General features: G+C 43.8%; 1 protein-coding gene across 3 annotated transcripts in view; it reads right to left on the minus strand.

The window, feature by feature from the left end:
- Positions 1 to 1,622: 1,622 nt before the first annotated feature.
- Positions 1,623 to 22,304, minus strand: part of LOC136675752 (SH2B adapter protein 2-like) — a 31,200-nt gene continuing 10,518 nt past the window's right edge. Inside the window, exons 2-9 of one of the 3 annotated variants that reach the window (XM_066652493.1) lie at positions 17,343 to 18,234; positions 13,826 to 13,927; positions 12,505 to 12,596; positions 11,711 to 11,811; positions 10,768 to 10,923; positions 10,182 to 10,387; positions 8,320 to 8,491; positions 1,623 to 5,755 (exon numbers count right to left, since the gene is read on the minus strand). In XM_066652493.1, the coding sequence (XP_066508590.1) occupies positions 5,445 to 5,755; positions 8,320 to 8,491; positions 10,182 to 10,387; positions 10,768 to 10,923; positions 11,711 to 11,811; positions 12,505 to 12,596; positions 13,826 to 13,927; positions 17,343 to 18,203 (2,001 nt within the window). In that variant the 5' untranslated portion in view covers positions 18,204 to 18,234 and the 3' untranslated portion in view covers positions 1,623 to 5,444. Of the gene's footprint in view, positions 5,756 to 6,508; positions 7,564 to 8,319; positions 8,492 to 10,181; positions 10,388 to 10,767; positions 10,924 to 11,710; positions 11,812 to 12,504; positions 12,597 to 13,825; positions 13,928 to 17,342; positions 18,235 to 22,304 lie in introns of those variants that run through there. The other 2 variants (XM_066652494.1, XM_066652495.1) reach the window with 2 other exon arrangements.

Raw genomic sequence — 22,304 nt, forward strand, 5'->3', positions numbered from 1 at the left:
GTCTGTGAGGAGTGTGGTGTGTTCTCCCTGTGTCTGCGTGGGTTTCCTCTGGGTGACTGTCTGTGAGGAGTGTGGTGTGTTCTCCCTGTGTCTGCGTGGGTTTCCTCTGGGTGACTGTCTGTGAGGAGTGTGGTGTGTTCTCCCTGTGTCTGCGTGGGTTTCCTCCGGGTGACTGTCTGTGAGGAGTGTGGTGTGTTCTCCCTGTGTCTGCGTGGGTTTCCTCCGGGTGACTGTCAGTGAGGAGTGTGGTGTGTTCTCATTGTGTCTGCGTGGGTTTCCTCCGGGTGACTGTCTGTGAGGAGTGTGGTGTGTTCTCCCTGTGTCTGCGTGGGTTTCCTCCGGGTGACTGTCTGTGAAGAGTGTGGTGTGTTCTCACTGTGTCTGCGTGGGTTTGCTCAGGTTCCCTCCCACAGTACAAAAACACACGTTGGTAGGTTGATCGGTGACTCAAAAGTGTCCCTAGGTGTGAGTGCGTTGCCCTGTGAAGGACTACAGGGTGTATTCCTGCCTTGCGCCCAATGACTCCAGGTAGGCTCTGGACCCACCGTGACCCTGAAATGGATAAGCGGTTACAGATAATGAATGGATGGATGGATATTCCTACGTGGTATTTAAATTTGTAGTCTGAAACCCTCATTTTTAAAGAGTAGCCATGTAAAGTGTGTCTGTACTTTACTGACATAAACTCATATTTGCATAGTTTGCACAGTGATTTAGAAACCCTGACACTCATCTGTTGAAAGCACTGGTCTACACTGTCAGTACTGTTTTAGAGTTTCCTGTGTTCAGTCCAGTTGTATAGTGCCATGACCCCCTCAAACGTATCCTCTCATCACACTTGCAGAGAGGTGACTTGAGGGCTGTGTACAACAGCAATTAATCATAAACATTATTTTTGGCAGCAGTTTGAAACTTTTTGGCTGTGTACATCTCAAAGGAATGCTAGCCTTCACCCTCCCAAGTAGCACCATGAGGTTGGGAGAAGCCTAGATAACTGAGAAACCCTAACTGTGAGACCAGGGGTGTACTTCACAAAGCAGTATTTCACATTTCTCAGTTTAGCTGAATGACTTTAGCCAAAAGTGAACGATTGTTTCCAAACAATTCCTGTTGTACAGACTTGACTTTGGGCTTAAGTTCTCTAGCTATATAAAGAACTCCTGCTAGACTCCCTGGTCTAGCTTCTCAGGTCTGTCAGTGTTTTTATTTAAAAACCCAAATGTATGAATCAAAATGCTGTTATTAATAGTAGTGAGTTATAAATAAATATTATGATAATTATAATCACATTCTTTAAATCTTTTGTCTGTTTAAGAAATATGTGAGATTTTATTTTTGAGTGCTTGTTATTCAACCAAATGCCCACTAGGTGGTGATCCAGGCTCACCGTGATGTTGTGAAGAACCGAATGAATGAATGTACCCTCGATGGCCAAAGTTTTGTGGATACAGTCATTCATCAATCCTTCTGTAATGAAGGGTATCAGCGGGTAGGTTTCTATGAATGAGCACAGCACTAACATCGTTGTAAACATTAAAGAGAGGACCTTCCTGAATGTGTCTAACCTCTGGACCCCAGTTTGGAGTGGAATAAGAGAAACTTAATCCATTTGTAAAGAGGTTGTTCACAGATTTTATTCACAGAAATATAAAGTAGTATGTCAAGTACGTCACTTTGTACAAAATTGCACAGACTCTTAAAACTCAGCCAAACTGCAAAAATCTGCAAAAAAATAAAAAAAGAAGAGAAGAAAAGAGAAACAATTATGGACATGAAGAAATTGTGAGAAATTTCTATAGGGCTTTATTTGATGTATTAATTTAGCTAATAGTGTAAGGGAAGTGGTGATGATACACAAATCTCTAGGAAAATGATATTTACAATGGCGGAGAAATAAATATGTTTCCAAAAATACAATTCAGATTGGCACATTTACCACCAGGAATTTGGTATCTTGGCTATTTCTCTCTATGAGAAAATTTTGCTTTATTTTCAAAAATGGAAAACCTTCAGGGTCACAACCTGTGGCGACCAATGCTTCCAAACCAAAAATATGATTTGTGTAGACCCCTCCTTACCAAGTGGACCTCACAGACCCTCAATTACAACAACAAAATACACAGTGACATATTTTGTGGTTGCCAAATCTCGTAATTTAATCAGTTTTGAAACATCTGTTTACCACAGGGAGTAACAGCAGCAGGCTTTAGAAAGATCTTTCATTATTTCCCATAAAGAAAATCAACTTAGACCCAAACTCAGACGTCTATGACCACGTAGATTATACGCAGTAACAACTAACTGTTAATTTCTCAGACACTCATTGTAATGTCTTTACAGATTAGTCACTGTGGCTATATTTCTAGCAAATACTATTCTGTCCTTCCCACGGTAAGATCCCTAAAAACACATCAGCTGCTACTGTGTATTAATGAGTGATCACTAAAGGCATAGAGAGTATGTACAAAGTAAAAGGTGAGAAGATTCTTCTCGTATTAAAGGGCAAACTGTGACGTGGTGATAGTTCATGGACAAATCAAATTTACACATTTTTCCCTTTAACAAAATATAGGCAAAACTGTTTTAAAGTGCAAGTGTAGCTGTAACCAAGGAGAAATATATTCATTGTGGATTATGAAAGAGGTAAACAAAAACAGGAAGGCGGTAAATGGGATTGTTTTGTACTAGCTAATGATGTGGATTATTTGCTACTGTTTGTAAACTAGAATAAAGCGTAACTGTACATTTTAAAATTCTTTTCATCATCAGCATTTATTATTTGTACAGTTTGTTATATATCTAAAAATGTTTAATGTACTGTTATACTACTAAATTAGCGTTAGCCTAGCTACTCAGCCGAATCGTCACACCTGCCACGTCACGTTCATTTGCCAAGGAAATAGATGGACTTCACATTTATTTTCCACCAAGAGAAATATAGTCATTACTGTAATTATAATAAGTTTTAAACAGCCATAGCATTTTTATCTCAAACCGTAATGTGTGAAAAAGTGACTGGAATGCTAAAATTGATTTCTGTTCTGCTGTGGCCTTTAGATGCCTGCTGCTAATGTGTTTAGCAAATTAAATATGCCTATAGAATGTATTAGGAATAAAATACATATACAGCACATATCAAATAGTACTGCAGCATGTTGTACCTGTGATTAGCATGTTTGCTTGAGGCTACTGAATTAGCTTAGGGCTAGCGTATTGGCTTGTGGCTAAATCTTGGGACACTATGAGAATGTGAACATGAAACCATCAACATGTACGTTTCAGCCATTGAAACATCTAAAATTATATAAAAAAAACCCCACACAATTTCAATCTTTTCACCCTAAACTGCGTGTCACACACAAGTCTATCTGAGATTACTATGCAACTCAGCGTGGCCCGAGGTTGACCTGTGATGATTTAGTCATACATGGTGCTAATTAACAGGGTTCAAGTGGATTAAGCTCCAGCACAAATATGAAGAAATAAAAACTTGTTTGGCTACTTGATTACATTCAAATTAAAGGGAAAATTTGTGTACATTTGACTTTTTTTTGCACATGTACTCCAGTAATGTAAAATGTAAATGTGGAAGTGAACTGCTAGGTCTCTTCATATGAACATTGTTAGACATTAGGGCTAAAATGTAGCAGCATTCAATTGGCTTGCTAAGAAACTGATGTACGGTACGTTAGTGTTCATTGAAATAGTGCAAGAAATCTAGCTGATGGGCAGCAGCTAATCCGCAGAGCATTGTACCAGCGATTTGGAAAAAAAGAATGAAGCGTTCTTTGTTGGTTTGGTTAATTGCAACCATTCGCTTCTAGAGAACTGACCCTGGTCGCCCCGGCTGTCGCAAGCTGGAGCAGCCTTGTTGTGGGAAGTTATCTTCATAAAAAGCCCAAGAGACAGTGAGAAGGCGGACGAATGGGGGTGGGGAGAGGGGGGGGGCATCCGGGACGTTCTATCAACAGCTTCACAAACATGAGTGAGGATCCTCTGGGGAAATTGATTGGGCCGGAGAGCTTTTAACTCTTCTGATCAGCGGGGGTGGGAGAGAAAGGCCGAGTAAAAGGGGCATCTGCAGGAAACGGCTTGATGAAGGCTAACCACTGTCAGATGTTTTGCTACGACAGCTTCCTCTACGGAAAAGGGTAAAGCTCCATATCAAAACGTCTGCGTCCTGACTTTGCAGATGCATGGAGAAAACAGAAAGGGAAGTCACTGCAGAAAGTCCTTGGTAATGGATAAACCGCAATTGAGAATAGCCTGCTTTCAGGGATTTGGGTCCTGTCTCGCGTAGGAAACACAGCATTTAAATGAAAACCAAGTCTGCAAAAAGCCAAGCGACAATCCTTTCTTGAAGAGGCATTTTGTCGGTCTATGAGATTGCTCCTTCTTGGCAACACTCACCAAGCCTAGTCCCTAAGACTCGGATCTGAACATTTTGGTGTTTTCCCTTCTATTACAAACCTCAGCTCGATAAGGGTTTGCTATTTAGATAAAATTAAGGTGGAGATAATGATAATGATAATACTGGGTTATAAATATTGAGGGTGTTGGTACTGTGTTGTACTGTGTGCATATTGATACTGTCCAAAGAAAAACATGTACAGTGTCTCCAAAAAAATAACTACAGGAGAAAGAAAGAAAACTCTCAACTTCCAACAGAAGAAGTCAGTGTTTAAAAAAACAAAAATTAAATGTAAATAAAATGGCAAGTAATTTTGGAGTATTTCTGTTGGTCCAGCTAACGTTGTTTAAATTTTATCGTAAACTAAAAAAAATGACAAAAATGAAGACACGTTTTTCTTTGGAGAGCAAAAATATGTAAATTACTCTTCTTTAATCTGCACCTGTTGTGGACACACCATAAAATGAAATGGGATTCTCTGGAGAGGCTGAATAAGGATACCATGCTCAATGCAAGGTTTCAGCTGGATGGGAATGACTGCCCCTGGCGGAGTGGAACTGCATTCTCCAGAGCAATGACGCTTCATACAATACCTTTGGGAAGAGCAAAAACTAGTCTCTGACATCAGGACTGAACATTGTGAATATAACGATTGAATAATACCAAATCCTCACAGAAATGTTCCAACATCCAGATCATAAACATGTGGCAGCAGGCATTTTTGCCATGTAGATGTAGTAATAGAGTCTCCTGTATTTTGTATTAGAAAAAAGATTGTGAATTGTACCAATAATCATCAAACTGTGTTGAATTGAGGTTAAGATTTTGCTACGTACTGAACCCGTTGAACTGAACAGTACAGTGAGCCCACACTGAACACTATCTCTTGATATACTTGATATAACCTTAAGACTAAAATGCCTTTGGGATCTTGGCCCTGGTTGACTGTGTTGGAAGCTGGGAAAACAACAAAATATAAAGAGCAGGGGTCCTCCAGGGCAGGACATATGTCTGAGGCTTAAGTCTTGAGCTTTCAGTAGAAGGAGTACTGGTTCTCCACAGCTCTTGTCCTCCGTGTGCCATCACTGTCATGATACTCCTCTGGGCTGGCAGCAGGGGGCTCCAGCAGCCTTTCAGCACTGTTACTCCGGCTGTGGAGGCCTCCTATTGCACCCCCTGGTGGTGGGGCTGTTGGGGATGATGAGGAGCTGGAGGAAAGTGGGCCATCGGATGAGGTGGCGACTGGAGGCTGCGGGATGCCAGGGAGGGGATGGTGGCTCAGCTGAGAGATTTCTGTCCTGCAGGTGGGAAGCTCACGAAGTGGAGCAGGAATGTGGGGTACATCTGTAGCGAGAAGCACACAAAGAGGTTTAGGGAAAAGTTCCACCTCACAACACGGACATACAAGTTGGATGTCTATTCCTTGAACAGGTACTTGATAAAAATGGTTAATTTAGCTAGCAAATAATGAAAGCTAATAGTCATAGAATTAGCACTGTTCTAAGTACAAGTCCAAAGCACCACACACTTGATTCTAACCACACTGGTGTTTTTTTTTATTCACCTGGTTTTGTCACTGTAAGACAGTGTTGTTATCAATGAACATGAGCAAATCTGCAAACAAAAAGCAAGCTTCAAAATTAGCGTTAACGTTTTAATTTTCAAATTCTTTTAGTTTTGTAATTTTTAGGGGTTTTTTTTTAAATCAATTTTTTAAAATAAAAAAAGACCATTAATTTTAAAACATTTAGAAATCAGGATTAAAACGGATATCATTTTGTATGATATTTTATTATTTCATAATAGTATTTAAGGATGGCACGGTGGTGCAGCAGGTAGTGTCGCAGTCACACAGCTCCAGGGACCTGGAGGTTGTAGGTTCGATTACCGCTCTGGGTGACTGTCTGTGAGGAGTGTGGTGTGTTCTCCCTGTGTCTGCGTGGGTTTCCTCCGGGTGACTGTCTGTGAGGAGTGTGGTGTGTTCTCCCTGTGTCTGCGTGGGTTTCCTCCGGGTGACTGTCTGTGAGGAGTGTGGTGTGTTCTCCCTGTGTCTGTGTGGGTTTCCTCCAGGTGCTCCGGTTTCCTCCCACAGTCCAAAAACACACGTTGGTAGGTGAATTGGTGACTCAAAAGTGTCTGTAGGTGTGAGTGAATGTGTGTGTGTGTGTTGCCCTGTGAAGGACTGGCGCCCCCTCCAGGGTGTATTCCAGGTAGGCTCTGGACAGATACAGATAATGAATGAATGAATGAATAATAGTATTTAATTTTGCAGTGTGGTGTCCTGTTCCTAAGACAGTATCCAGTTATGGCAGAAAGAGCAGACAAAGCCAATTCTACAAAAGTTACACATCAACACCAACATGCTCTGTCAAATCAGAACTCATTGCCTTGAGCTCAACCAAAGAAAAGCTAGAGCTTCAGCTCCCGTGAGTCAGTGAAACCATTTGGGTTTGTTGAGCTGTTACCCAGTGTCTGCATCTTTGAGTCCCACCAGCTGAAAGAAAAAATGTTTTTCTCTGTTATTTTGTTTTAACCGGAGGAGGATGGGTCCGCATTGGGAGACTTGGTTCCTCCTTCAGCTTCAAGGGAGTTTTTCCTGCCACTGTCGCCTTTGCCTACTCACAATGGGTTAATCCTGTTGTGTTTTGTTTAATAATGTTAAATAGATTTCTGTAAAGCTGCCTTTGGACAACATCATATTTAAAAAGCGCTATAAAAATGCATTTGTATTTTTCTATCACTTGACTATTTCTGTTCTTTTCTGCCTTGGGCTTGATCTGAAGGTTTCATCACAGTGGAAACCTTCACTGAAAAATTAAGTGTGTGTGAAAAGGCTTCTACTGAGGGTTGTGCAAATTCAGACTCCAAACATTTTGGCTGATCATCCCTTGAAGGTGGACTTGATAAAGCTGGATGTCTTAATGTAACACATGTTTGTTTTTGTGTGTGTGTGTGTGTGTGTGTGAGCGTGCGTGCGTGTGAGACCAAGCATGCTGAGGCTCGTAGGAGAACAGAGGGGCTCTGTGCTGCCTCTGAGGCCAGGAGCATTGAAGGGGGATACAGGAGTGAAACCGCCCCCATCACCCCGTCCCAATGGAGGGCATTCATCTACTGCAGCCAGCCTGGCATAGAGGAGGGAAAGAGAGAGAAAGCTAGAGGTATGAAGTGAGAGAAGGAGAGATTGAGAGAATGAGGGAAGAACAAGTGAAAGAAAAAAAATGGATAGAGTAAAAGAATGAGGGATCATTGAGATAAGAGGAGGGAGGGAGGGAGGGAGGGAGGGAAGAATGAGGGACGAAGTGACAGACCAAGGGAGGGACACAGTACAAGAATAGAGAGATGGTGCAAGGGAATGGCGGTACTGAACGATAAAACCAAACGAGGGAGGGATGGATTAAAAGAAAAAGGGAGAGGGATGTGGGATGGAACTCACTTTATAGCCTGAGTAGTGGACTGTAGCAGACGGGTAGGTGTTTGGTATGCAGCAAAAGAATGGCATGCATTTCCCAGTGGAAGAGTGCAATGTAATTCAGCTTTTTGTGTATGAGTGGGTCTGAATGTGAAGAATGTGTATGAATTGGTGTGTTGGAGGGTAGAGACATAGCAGAACAGAATTGTGAATAATACAAGACAGGTTGTGAAGCCTAAATTCACCATGCCTTATTCCTAGTGTGGGCTTGTGGGGTATAAAGCCCTCTAACACAGAAGCTTAGGACAATACATCTGTACCAAGAGGATGAGTGGAGGAGTGACATAGTATTTGAGGTAAATATGGCTCTTGAGACAGAACGCCATTAAATCCTCACAGAAAATTTCCAATGAGTAGTGAAGTCTTCACAGAACAGCTGAGGTTGTTAGTGGGTGTGTTATATATTCGCTTTGACACCGTGTGTGTGAGAGTGTGGTACCTGTGGGGCTGCACTGGACCTGGACGTAGGAGCGGAGAGTGATGTCTGCGGAGCCTCCAGACTCCAGAGGGATGGGGTGAGCGTGGAAGTGTCTCAGCATGTCACACACTGTCTGGAACCAGAGGTGATGCACGTGGCACTGACCATTCTCATTCACAGACAAGCGCAGGTGCTGCCCGGACACAAACACATCAGAGTAGACTATAGTTACTATGATTTTTAAAAAAAGCCACATTCTAAAAAGATGAAGTTAAATGCATCAGAAAAAACGGACAAAACGGCAATGGAGAAATAAGTGTACTGAGTTCAAATGGAGAAAACAAGAACAGAGAAATAAGAGAACAGAGTGAAAACATCTAAATACCAGAGCTTCTGCTCCTCGCTGCTCACTGCTGTGCGCTCGGGGTCGGGGTGAACAGCAGCTTTCAGTTACAAAAGAGAATTCTGTAATGGTCCATTGATCATTTTTGACTAGATCCCTGTTGGAGCTCACATAGCGTTACCTGGAAAGGGCCTCTCTTTATGATCACTGACAAGAACTAATGTACTTAGTCTAGGACTTATCTGAAGAGTCCAATCTAAATGGGAAGATTTAATAGCATTCAGCCAACTCCTCCACCAAAAATTCCAAGTTATTCCAAAGTTAAGCTACAGGGTGGCGTTACACTTGGCATGGCGTATTATGAACTTTAAGATCCAGCTGCTGTACAGTATCATATTACATTACGTTCTTGCTGTTTGTTCATAAGAGGAACATCTGTGTCACCTTACAGTAGATGAATTCATTGTAAGGGCTGTCTGCAAATATTTGGACGGGTAGATGACTGTTGGTCACAGGAGAGGGGTGGGGACATTCCACCTCTATGCGCAGACAGATCAGATAGCAAACAGTGTGAGAGCAGGTTTCTCTATTACTGTTAACACAGCAGCGCTGCGGAAGCATCAGAATACTGGGTGGGACACAGGAGGAAAACGGAATCTTAGGCAGCAGGATGTGAAAAGATCAGATGTCAGCTGGATCTCAGTGACTGTACGGATACATGCTCGTGGAAAGCTGCTCTGAGAGCACCTGGGTGGAGGCTGAGGGAAGTAGTACATTCAGAAAAATACTATTCCACATAGCAAAGATTTACTAATTCAACACTAAAACGCTTGTACTGCTTGTGTTCTTCAGTAAATGGTGTATAAGGTCCCAATAGAACCTTGGGAACAAACGTTCAATTGTAGTGTAGCTTTCTGCTGCCTCTCAGGAAGAGACTCTTTTACTTAAAGGGGCCATAATATGAAAAACATTGAGTAAAAACAAGAACGGAGAAGAGAACTGAGCAAAAACAGCCAAAAAACAAAGATTCTGCTCCTCGTCCCTCACTGCCGTGCACTCGGGGTCAGGAGGAACAGCGAGTGTGTCATTATCATTTAAAGGAACAGGCGCTGAAGGCAGTCATTCTGAACAGGATTCTTTAGATAAGGGGGAACGCTGCTGTGGGGCTTGTGGTGTTTTGAAAAAAGGCAGTGTGCTCAACAAACTTAAACCCCAGGCTCACAATCTGTAAATTGGTTGATGTGAATTTTCTGATCAAATTAAATTTATAAACATTCCTTCAGTCATGCTGCTCAGTGCAAAATGCTAACCAGAGGGTGCATAACACCCCCCTGTTGTTACTACACCAATGTTTTCTATAGTTCCTTTGCTGTTTGTGTGCCACTGAGCAGCTGCATGAATATTAGAAACACCTTAAAATAGCAGACATAAGATTTCTTTATTAAAATTGACATTATAATTAAAATATAAATTATGACCACATTTAGACTGTGATTGGATAGCATTAATGTAGGACTCAGTATCAGTGTTTATGGCTCACCTTGGCTTTGCCCTGAAAGTTAAATGTGAGGACGTATTCTCCTGGCCGTGTCTCACTCTGACGGATTACGAAGAGTCCGTGGCTCCGAGCACCACCTGCCAGCACGAGCTGAGCCGCTCGAACTCGTGATAGCGTCCCATGAAACCATGGGTAACCCACCAGACTGCCGTAACCCTCTAGCTCTCCCGGGGGGTCGCCCGGACCTCCTGAACATGGGACAAGACAGAGAGCACTGTGGGAATTCGAATGACCAAAGATGTGAAATTGGTCTCACAAATTGGAAATCAAAACGTGATTGGCCGATTGATTTGCATCTTCCTAATAATGTTTGTAGTTGATCTAATGCAGAGGTCTTCAAATCCAGACCTTTTAAAATGCTAAAATGCTAATGCATAGGTATAGTGTCATACGCGCCAGCTGTTTTAAAATGCCAGCCCAGAACCTTGACCGAAGGACTGGATTTGAAAACCTCTGTTCTACAGTGTATGGCCTTCAGTCCAATTCCTGAAGTCCTACCCAAAAAAAGAGCTCTACTCAGATACATGGATGAATGGTCTTAATGTGTCCACTTATTGTGGGCGTTTACCTGGTGATTGACTAACACTCTGAGCCTCTGGAGACTGGAGGAACCGCTCCAAGGGCACATGAGAAGGGTGCTGAGTGAAGGGTAGTTCCCTACAGCGGACAGCTGGGGCACTGTAATGATCAGCAGTAGACAATCTCTCAGGAGCCCGGTGTACACCTGAAAACAACAACACACACTCTCATATAGTTCTCTGTACACTCTATGGCCAAAATGCTCATGGACAGTTACTGATGATCTGTGTTAGACGATTAGTTCTGGATCATCCATAAGGTACTGAATGGCATTTAATCACTGCTCCACAGCCCAACACGTTGCTTTTAACTCCTTTAGTTGATACCTTACACTCTTTGCAGCTTCTCTAGTGTCCCTATTCTATTCATGCTGGACTTGCCAATATAACACGTGTCAAGAAACTTTTGGGCATATTGTATTGTCCATCCATCCATTATCTGTAAGCGCTTATTGGGCGCAAGGTGGGAATACACCCTGGCGCCAGTCCTTTACAGGGCAACACACACTCACACATTCACACCTACGGTCACTTTGGAGTCGCCAATCCACCTACCAACGTGTGTTTTTGGACTGTGGGAGGAAACCCACGCAGACACAGAGAGAGCACACCACACTCCTCACAGACAGTCACCCGGAGGAAACCCACACAGATACAGGGAGAACACACCACACTCCTCACAGACAGTCACCCGGGGGACACCCACGCAGACACAGAGAGAACACACCACACTCCTCACAGACAGTCACCCGGAGGAAACCCACACAGATACAGGGAGAACACACCACACTCCTCACAGACAGTCACCAGCGGGAATCGAGCCCACAACCTCCAGGTCCCTGGAGCTGTGTGACTGCGATACTAACCTGCTGCGCCACCGTGCCGCCATATTGTATTGTGTTGAACTGTAATGTAACCATCTTGCTAACCCACCTTCAGACAAGAGCTCACAGCTGCAGGAGGCCACCATGGAGAATTCTTTGGAAGGTTGTCCATGTGGACATGACGCCAGCTCAATGTCATCACCACTGTCCCTGCAACACACACAACTTTCATCAACACGCAACATAAATGTGAATGATTGTTTTTTAATGATCAACCCCAAGATGTGAAGAGCTTAGGACTACAATGTTACATTTTTGCCTTCTGATAAAAATAATAAACACTGAGGATGAGGAAATGTTATTTAATCTTCTAGAACCCCTTCATACTGTTCAGGGTCACAGTGTGTCCAGAGCCTACTTGGGATCATTGGGTGCTAGGCAGAACACACTCTGGGCAGGGTATCACAAGGTATCACACACTCATCCAGTCACAGATCACCTGAAGGAAACCCATGCAGACACAGGGATAGCACCCTCACAAACAGTGACCCTGGGTGGGGACTGAACCAAGGAAATCAGGGCCCTGGAGACCCTGGAGCTGTGTAGCAGCAACACAACCTGCAATGCCACTGGGCCTGCCCTACATTAATTTCTTCTGGCTTAAATATGGCAGATGTGGCAGATTCTGCTCATTTACAGCGGCCTGGACAACGACCTCAGTGAATCTCTGGAACAAGACGTCCCTACATCTCAGTTCAGTCCGGTCCAGTGCTGACCAGAGTGGTCAGGAGCTGTCAAACCCTCCTCACACTGCATGATCTATGGCTGTGTAGCATGCTCACCCTACCCCTCCTCTTTTTCCTTTCCTCCGTTCATGTGGGCAAATATTTACGGCTCGTTTACCCGGGGTCTATGCAGTCCTGGATGTCTGCGACCCATGAGTTCTTCTGCAGGGAGTCGATGGTCTCCAGGATGTATTCGCCGCCGTTTTCCACCTGTGACGACACACAGCACAAAGCCACGCTTGTGTACGGGACCTGCTCTGATATTCCACATCACGGCACTGTTTACCAGCAGCTGACCTGCTCCCATTAATAATTCCACACTGGAGAAATTATGCTCCAGCTACAAAGTAATGTTTCATTAATGTGGGGCAAACAAACCCATTAAACTGCAGACTAAATATTAAAGGGGCGCTCCACCGAAGTTTCAAGTTTTCTGTGTCAACAAAGTATTAAGGTGTAAAGTCAATCAGATTGGTCTGATGTGAATGGGTCTTTTTTTGACCAAGTTACTAAGTCACAATTGTTTTCAACAGTGGTGATAGTAACCAGGTGTCCAAAGCCTCCCATATAGAAAGTTATGACATGAGACACATTTACAATAATCCTAATGTAAAGTTTTGGATTAAAAATACACATTTTGGCAGAAACATAGCCAAGAATGCAGTTTATATAATATTTTTATGATCTCCATGTTTACTTCCATTTCACCTTAATGACACATGCAGGTTCATTGGTGGTTCTAGATATAATGGCAATGTACAGGGGTTGGACAATGAAAGTGAAACACCTGGTTTTAGACCACAGTAATTTATTAGCATGGTGTAGGGCCTCTTTTTTACAGCGTCAGTTCGTCTTGGGAATGACATACACAAGTCCTGCACAGTGGTCAGAGGGATTCGAAGCCATTCTTCTTGCAGGATAGTGGCCAGGTCTCTACGTGATGCTGGTGGAGGAAAACGTTTCCTGACTCGCTCCTCAAAAACACCCCAAAGTGGCTCAATAATATTTAGATCTGGTGACTGTGCAGGCCATGGGAGATGTTCAACTTCACTTTCATGTTCATCAAACCACTCTTTCTCCAGTCTCGCTGTGTGTATTGGTGCGTTGTCGTCCTGATACACGGCACCGCCTTCAGGACACAGTGTTTGAACCATTGGATGCACATGGTCTTACTGGTGCAGTGTGTAGTTAATGAAAATTGGCCACCAGGCTGCTCTAATTTAGCCATGAAACCTCCCACACTACAATGACAGGGGTTTCACTTTCATTGTCCAACCATTGTATCTGTTGTTCCCCTTTAAGTCACTAATCTTAAAGCCAATAGTCCAAATACTACTGCACAACTGGGTTTAAAAAGCAGTAAAATGTGGTCAAAACAAAAACATATAAATCAAGAACAGAAATATGTACTACATGCAGAAAATCAAAGGAAGCTTTACCTTCAGCACAAAAGTATTGTCTTTGTCCGGCATCTCCAGAGGCATCGTGGTCCTGACCTCCACGATGGCCGACAGAGGAATGCTCACTTTGGGCTTGGATGACTGGAAAATATTAATGATAAAATATATATAAATCTATAAAACTACATACAGCAGTATGAATCTCTAAAGCCATGCATCGGTGCTATAAGCATTTTTAAGCATGTTTAAAGGGAATTTTAAAAAATAATCGTACACACACACACACACACACACATTACCATAAACCCTAGTGAAATACACATTAGAGTTTGATGTGTGTGTGTGTGTGTTAAACATTTTCAAATCTCTCCCAGTCTTTACTGTTACCATCAGAAACCTTGCTTTGGTGATTTTCAAAGTGAAATTATTCAGCACATCCTCTACAGGTGGTTGGTGTTGTACAGTGGTAACACCAATGGCTCCCATGTGAGACTGTGCTACATCATTAAGAGTCCTTGGGCAAGACTCCTAACGCTGCACTGGCCTACCTGTAATACCAGTAACCCTGGAATTTGCTCTGGATTAGAGCGTCTGCCAAAATGCCATAAATGTAAAATGTACAGAGTGTAAATTGAAACATGACACTGTTTTTCATGAGTTTAATATACTGAGGGACATATTGTGTCATTTAAATTAGAGTTTTCCCAGTGTGTTAAATTCATGTGAAATGCATTAAAACAAAATCTGTGCAGTGTTTTCCTCCAAGTGTGTTACACTAGTGATATTGTGTTAGCAGTTTGAAAAAAAGCAGCTTCACACACTGGCTTTACTCTCTCAGCTTGGAAGCACTGTGTTATTGGAGGAGACCTAGCTCCTGGGTGTGCGTGGCAATGACAACATTGAAGATGTATTCAACCAGGTCTGCAATAATCTGTAGACATCTGCAGCTCCAGTGCAAATCAAAAGATATGGAACCTCAGACACATGCACGTCTTGGCAAACTGACCACGATCAGGGTAAGGGGGGGGGGGTGTACAGAGACTTTAAGTGAAGTCAGTGAGTGTGGCCTGATGAGTCCAATCTAATGTGATGAAGCACAGAAACATGAGGCAGACAGTAGTTCCCAAAACTGTCCCATATCTGGATCTGCACACACAGATGGGAGAGGATGTGTGTGTGTGTGTGTGTGTGTGGACAGGCTAAAGTGTGATTGATAGTGTGCTCACTGCAGCTTCAGCCACAGTTGCTGGCCCTGCTGAAACAACAAACACACACAGAGGGGCACACTATTCCTCATATCTGAGCAACTTAATTATAAAAACAAGTCACACAAATCCTAATAGCAATTACACCACACTAATGTATTCAGCAGACAATGTCTCCCTGTGTCTAAACACTACAACCACAATAAAGTCACAGTGTCAGCGCTCTATTCATCTGTGTTTAACACTGTAGTGTTCTCACAGAAGACGCTGAGCCAGACTCCAGGTTTTTTATGGCGCTGGCTCTTTAATGGTGTTATCACGCTTACAGCGCTGACAAGCGTTTTGTGGACATTCACACTGAGCTTTCACTCTTCCTCACACTGGAAGAGAGTGATCATGGGATGTTCAACGACATGTTGTTGAATAACACAAAAGGGGGACGTAAACAAAACCCAAAGAACACACACAAACAACAACCACAAAAATACACAGATAAAAAAAAACCCTTAAATAACAGAGAGAGAGCGCACTGGTGCATCATGGGAGGCAGAATACCCCATGCTGCTTTTTCCTTATCTCCTATCGTGCTTCCCCCTCCCACACACACGACTCGAGGAGATTTGTCAACGTCCATTGTGAGAATGCTACAATGCTAATAGCGCATTAGCACTGCTTAATAATCAGACACAACCTAACTGTCAATACCCTTCCTATCAGAACTAATGTTCGTAAACGTGTTTGGACATGTCTTGAATGTTATCTTTTCTTATCGAAGCTCCTGAACCTGAGAAAAGTCTCTTTGCTAGTGCGAAACAAATGCCCACTTGGAAAACAAAACACCTTCTGTGTCCAAGCTTACGTTTTGGTTTTTCTGTGGCAGGAAGAACCTGGAGAGTGCTGCTTCCTCTACTCCACAAACTGCTGTGTTATCTACTGGTCATTTGGTCAGGAAGAGGAAGCTGTTAGCAGTCACTCCCCAGAGTAGCCCTAAAGATTTGCTCCAGGCTTGAAGGAGCAGATAAGGATAGATTAATGTGACTGAATCTCTGTTTTTAAGGATGTGCTGTTGAAATGCAGGAAATTATGACAAGTTCCAGCACCAAGCAACAGTAAATAATATTTGAAACTATTTATGTGGACATCCGTTTGTTTATTTTTGAATATATATTTACTATATAAAGGGGCAGATTTTGGCCTGTCATCAGAGTGTGAGTTTGGTCCCTGGTGATGCCATTAGAGGGGTTCAATCATAATAGATGTTGATGGTGTCTGTTAGCTGACAAGTTTGAACTTGGTAGTTAGTGGTCTCCTGCAAGTGTGTAGAGCTGTTAGAGAAAGTTGTCTGTACAAATTGTTTTGGTCCATTGTACATTAAATAAAATAAAATAGAAATTGTGCAATAATATGAGTTGAAAATGGCGTGTAGAGAATATACTCTATAAATGATTTACATCATTAATCTGCTAAAGTAATTTTGCTCTGCATAACCCAACATCAATAGCATAGCATGCTAATGTTAGCATGAACCAACATTCTGTCTATTAATAACACAGACCGAGACGTAGATCCTGTATAATTAAAAAAGAGGTAATTTGATGCTAATGCAGCATCAACAGCTATGGATTATATTTACGCTGACCTACACATAGCTGTGTGTGTCTGTGCCTAAAGGAGTGGGCAGCATGGCCCTGACAGACCTGGACACAGCAAAGCGGACGGTGGCCAACTGAAGCAAAGCCAGGCCGAACTGTCCTCAGGTCAAAACTGGATCATACACCAGCTGGAAAATGTATACACACTCAGCAGCACAGTCCTCACATTACTGCAGAGTTTTCAGATCTCCAGCGTCTGTATCTGCAGTGTGTACACACTCACTGGCCACTTTATTAGAAACACCTACTATATGCTTTCAATCCCAGGACACTGTATTGGAAAAACCCCACCTTCCAGTTACTGGTCACTTTTTTAGAAACATATACCTAATACTTCCACCTTTAAGCCACTCCATTCGAAACTCCCCACCCTTGTATTTCCAGATACTGGCCACATTATTAGGATTGCCAACTTTGTACTTACACCTACTCTTCTTTTTATTGGAAACAGCCATTCTGTATTTTCACTCAGCCCCACTTTATGCTAATATTCTCATTACAATATTTTTGAATGGTGTAAGTTCAAATTTGGTCTGATGTCTACTGCCAGCTATTACAAATAAACAGCTGACTAATCTCAACAGATAACTAACATATTTGTCAAGAAACAATTAACTGTTATAACTGCAATCTGTAAAATGTCTCCCGTGTGACAGGCCTTGAAGAGAAAACAAGAGACTAGAAATATGAAATTCCTACCTTAGGCGGCACATAGAACTCGAGCAAGAATTTCTCCCCTCCGTCCGAGTTGGCGGCAGTTTTCCGGAGCAGTAGACGGCACTTCTGCCACTGTGCAGCCCCCACACAGTTGGTGTCATCAGCTACCATGTACCGCAGCGCCCCCTCTCTCTGGATCTCCAGCATTTCGGCTCCCCGGTGGGTCTGTGAACCACGTGGCAACCTCAACTTCTGGCTCCAGCGGTCATGCCCTGTTGCGCCCCCTCCGTTAGCATTAGCTTTCCTGTCACCCTCGGGAGATGCCCGGCGGTGCCAGATCTCCCGGACACCATCCATCACACACAGGCTCATGTTACGCAACGAGAAGCCCTTCTTGAAGCGGGCTTTTGGATGGTGGTGGTGACCCAAAGAAATGTCCTCTGAGCTTCGGGACTGGCCCAGTGTGGAAACCTTGTGGGGGGCAGTGCCTCCCCCAGGCCCTCCACCTCCACCCCCTATGCTGTCCATGCTGTCCAGTGACTCGCTGGAGGCGCCGGCGTCCTTGCGTCGCTGGTAGAGGTTGTTGCCGTAAGGCGGAGGGCAGCTACGGAGACCCGCAAACGGCACAATGCTATACTTGGGGGCGGAGCCCGGAGAGCCTGGTTCCCGCGCCTGGCTGAGGGCAGCAGCAAAACAGTCCAGGAAGTGGCGGGCAAAGTGCTGCGAGAAGCTGGCGTCAGCGCCCGGTGAGTCGTAGCATGGGTTTTCGCAGAGGAAGCGCTGGAACTTGTGCGCGAAGTCGGCAGCGGAGGCGCGGGCGTGCAGCTCGCAGAACTCCTTCCAATCGGGCGGCGGGCACGAGGAGGAGAGCTCTGGGCTGCTGGGAGCCCCACAGCCATTCATCCCTGAGCCATGCCAACACACTGGCAAAGCGCTGAGGAGACACACAGAGGAAAAGCAGGTCAGGTATGACATCATACTGACATCACACTACTCATTTCTTACCATCTCACCTCTCATTGCTCTTTAGCAGCTAAACACAGAGTCACACCTGGTGTATTAATGTGCGTTGTACTGGCAGAGGTAGATCACTGCTGGATTGAGATTTGTCCACAAACCAAAAATATCCATCTGACAGCGTCCTGTGTCACTGATGAAGGACTAGAGGACGAGTGACACACACTGTGCAGTGACAGATGAGCTACTGTCTCTGACTTTACATCTACAAGGTGGACCAACGAGGGAGGAGTGTCTCACAGAGTGGACAGAAAGTGGACACAGGGTTTAAAAACTCCAGCAGCACTGCTGTGTCTGATCCACTCTACACCAGCACAACACACACTAAAACACCACCACCACGTCAGTGTCACTGCAGCGCTGAGAATGATCCCCCACCCGAATCATACCTGCTCTGTGAGGATCCCGACCTTCGAAAAACAGGGTGAAAGAAGGGAACAATTAAGTATGCAGAGCAACTGATGAAATACAGTCTATGATTCTGTATGTTCAGTGGTGTATGTGTGTACCATAACAGAGTAGAGTATGAGCTGACAGTTGAGGCTGGCCATTGGTCAGCTTTCACTACGCATCTTTGAGAGGACAAGAGAGAGAAAGAGAAAAGAATGAAAAAGAGGCAGCTGCAAAGTGGGCAGCTAATAAAAACTGGTGCCTGGGACAGAGAGGAGAAAGACACTGGCCTGCTTTCAGTGTGTGTGTGTGTGTGTGTATTTTCTGACCGTGTGAAGGGCAAATGAGGAGTGTGTGAGTGAGGGTGTGAAAAGGTGTGCATCAGTACCAGGGGGAGAAATGGAGTGGTGCGAGACCAGGGTTCACACTTCACCCAGAGATGGAGGTAATGGCCTACTTAGCTATGGAGTACGGACACAGACATAAAAACCAAACACTTTAATCTTCTCTAATCTAAGATTTCTGACTTTACTGCCACCGTGTTTCTCACCGCAGGTCTGTTCTGAGAGTTATTCTTCTTTTGTGACTGGCTGAGATTTTGAAGCTGTCATTTTAAGCTAAAAATACTACCCAGCGTTCCTTTAAATCAGCTTCTTATCTGCTGCTCCACTTCACTAATAAATGGGCATTTCTCTATGTTCACGTTAGGGTCGTTCTGGGAGTTACTGCAAGCAAATAGCAGCACAAGCTCAACTGCCATCTCTGAGCGATGGCGACACAATCCCCCGGCCTACTTCTTCCAAACGTGCAAGAAAAACATGTTGAGGAGCGGAGGTGTGAATCCTTGAGCGCTTTCTTTCCTGAGCGAAGCTGACACTCAGCTACTCTCACACCACTGAGAATCATTTATATTCTCTCTCTCTCTCTTTCTCTCTCCCCATCTCTCTCTTTCTCTCCATCTCTCCCTCCCTCTCTCTCTCTCCCCATCTCTCTTTTTCTCTCTCCCTCTCTTTCTCTCCCTCTCTCTTTCTCTCTCCCTCTCCATCTCTCTCTTTCTCTCTCCCTCTCCATCTCTCTCTTTCTCTCTCCATCTCTCCCTCCCCCCCTCTTTCTCTCCCTCTCCATCTCTCCCTCCCCCCCTCCTCTCTTTCTCTCTCCCTCTCTCTCTCCACCTCTCCCTCCCCCCCTCTCTCTCTCCACCTCTCCCTCCCCCCCTCTATCTCTCTCTCCCTCTTTCTCTCTCTCTCTCTGCTCCACTGCTGCCAAGCTTCATTGTATCACAGATAAGCCCTCTTTGTGGTTTTGTGGTGTCAAGCAAAACAACATTCTATTATCACCAGCCAGTGTCAAGTCTCTCTCTCTCTCTCTCATCTGCTCTACGTCTGTGCAAATTATATCATTTTCCTTCTTTTTCCCCCAAATTTGATCTATGTTCTTCTGCCTTTCATTTGGGACCCCCTCCACCTACTCCGTCTGAGAACCTATCCGAAGTCAAGGCTGGGCCCATTTATCATGTCAATATGTGTGTCTTCCAAGGGCCACTTTATTTTTAGCCTGATCGCAGGACCCTTCCAAACTACTCCATTCATAGCCAAGCAGGGTCTCCCACGGGCCTGTGAAAGTAAAGCTAACTTCCAAAACCTTCCAAAAAGTGTTGATTTATGAGGCAATGTCGCTACTCAGTAACTGCACAAGATACTGTTAAATGTCAAATTGTGCACTCGTCAAAACAAGTGTTTGACACTTGATCTTTAACACCTGGGATGCTGGGACGCCACAGGGACACGGACATGTCAACAACAGGTTTCCGTCCTGTTCATTGGTGTTTTTTTAATAAATTAATACACTGTCCACATCATTAGTACCTAAAGAAATCTGACCAGCTGCATTTTTCTTAACAAAGAGAGCATAGATAGTTAAGATAAATGGGCCATTAGTGTTCTCCTCCAAGCGTGTTGAGCTAAAATGATGTTGTGTTAGTTGCAGCTGGAAAACAAGCACTGCCTGGCCTCTGATGTCTCACAGAAACATGTAGTAGCCTTCAGCTTCTCTTGTCCAATGACAGAGCCATGGCATTACCTGGCCACGTTTGGAAACACAAATGTAGGTGTTATGTCTACGTAAGGTACAGCAGTGGTCAGCTGACAAACACATGAGCTGTGTGCCACTCAAATAAAAGTGTGGCCTAATGGCATTCCCTTTCTTTTGATGTACAGGGTGGAGAGGAAGATGTTAAACGTGCAGAAAGAGATGGGCATAAAATGACCAATAGTGTAAGTCCATTGTAGTAAATTAATTGGGAATGAGTGGACAGTTTGCCCTACCACGTGACCATCACCAAACTACCTTTAAAAAGATTTATAAGAAAATATGATACTACAACAGTGTCAGAAGGGGCTACAAGAGTCCAGATCCCTCCAATGGACGCCTCTCAATCTTAAGGGACCAGTCAGAAGGAGATCTTATACAAAGATGAATCAGCAATAACAATCACACATGAATCATGGGAACAAATTAGCCTTTCTGATCCTGCTTTACTTTTCTCTCGCTTGAAGATTCACACACATGGAATAAAAATAGAAGGAGTGCTCTGTGGTTAAACTCCAGAGGCCTTCTGAGAATTCCTTAAAGATCTCCATGCAAAATCCATCATCTGCTACATGATTCCTTGCATCCTGCTCGAGTTCAGTCTGGTTTCTTCAGGAAGTGTACGGACACAGTGTGAGAGTGGTAGATGTAGAATCGACGGATGAGAAGATTGGTTATTGATCATAATAGACTCAGACAGCAAAATGATTCTGGTCCTGGTTTGCTTACATTTTTATGTCCCACTTGGCACATGGAGCGTCACTGCCATGCATGAATTTGAAGGTCACCTATCACTAGTAGTCATTTTTGGGACACTACATCCAGTTTGCCATGACCAGTACGACCAGTCGTTGCCTTTCGGATCTTTGTCTGTCACTTCTGTTTTCTAGCAGGGTGAGAATTTTAAAGGCTAAGCAGCAGCGATATGAAAGTGTCAAACAAATAAATACAATGGAGTTTGAGTTCCTAACTTGTGTTTATTGATAGTCAGAAAACATGTTATTTCTTATTAATTGAAGGAATAAGGTTTAAAAGACCGTTGGTCTGATAATTGTCCATTAATGGACCATAAAGCTTTAGAGACTTCCCCAAACCTATTAATATTAACAAGTGCCAATTAATCCTTATGGCCAAGTGTGTGTGTGTGTGAGTGAAGCTGAGAGTAAGAAAGATGGAGGACAGAGAGAGAGAGAGAGATAGAAAGATCCTGTGGTGTGAAAGCACTTGTGACTCATTATCCCTTCTGCCAACCAGAGGGAATTCTGGGATACTCTTTCCACTGCTAACAGCCTGACACAAAACATTTATGAGTGAGAGATATTAATGTGTGAGTTTACATTAATAACCCTAACCCATCCCCGTGGAGCTCTAAGGGCTGTATGTGAATGAGGAATCTTATATAAGAGCTACCTGAGTGGTTTCAATGATGCAGTTTTTATTTTCAAACCGACTCAAGTGAAGGAGTTTAAACAAGCACAATCTAACACACACACACCCACCCACACCCAC

Source organism: Hoplias malabaricus, chromosome X1 (genome assembly GCF_029633855.1).
Source record: "Hoplias malabaricus isolate fHopMal1 chromosome X1, fHopMal1.hap1, whole genome shotgun sequence".
NCBI classification, from domain to species: domain Eukaryota; kingdom Metazoa; phylum Chordata; class Actinopteri; order Characiformes; family Erythrinidae; genus Hoplias; species Hoplias malabaricus.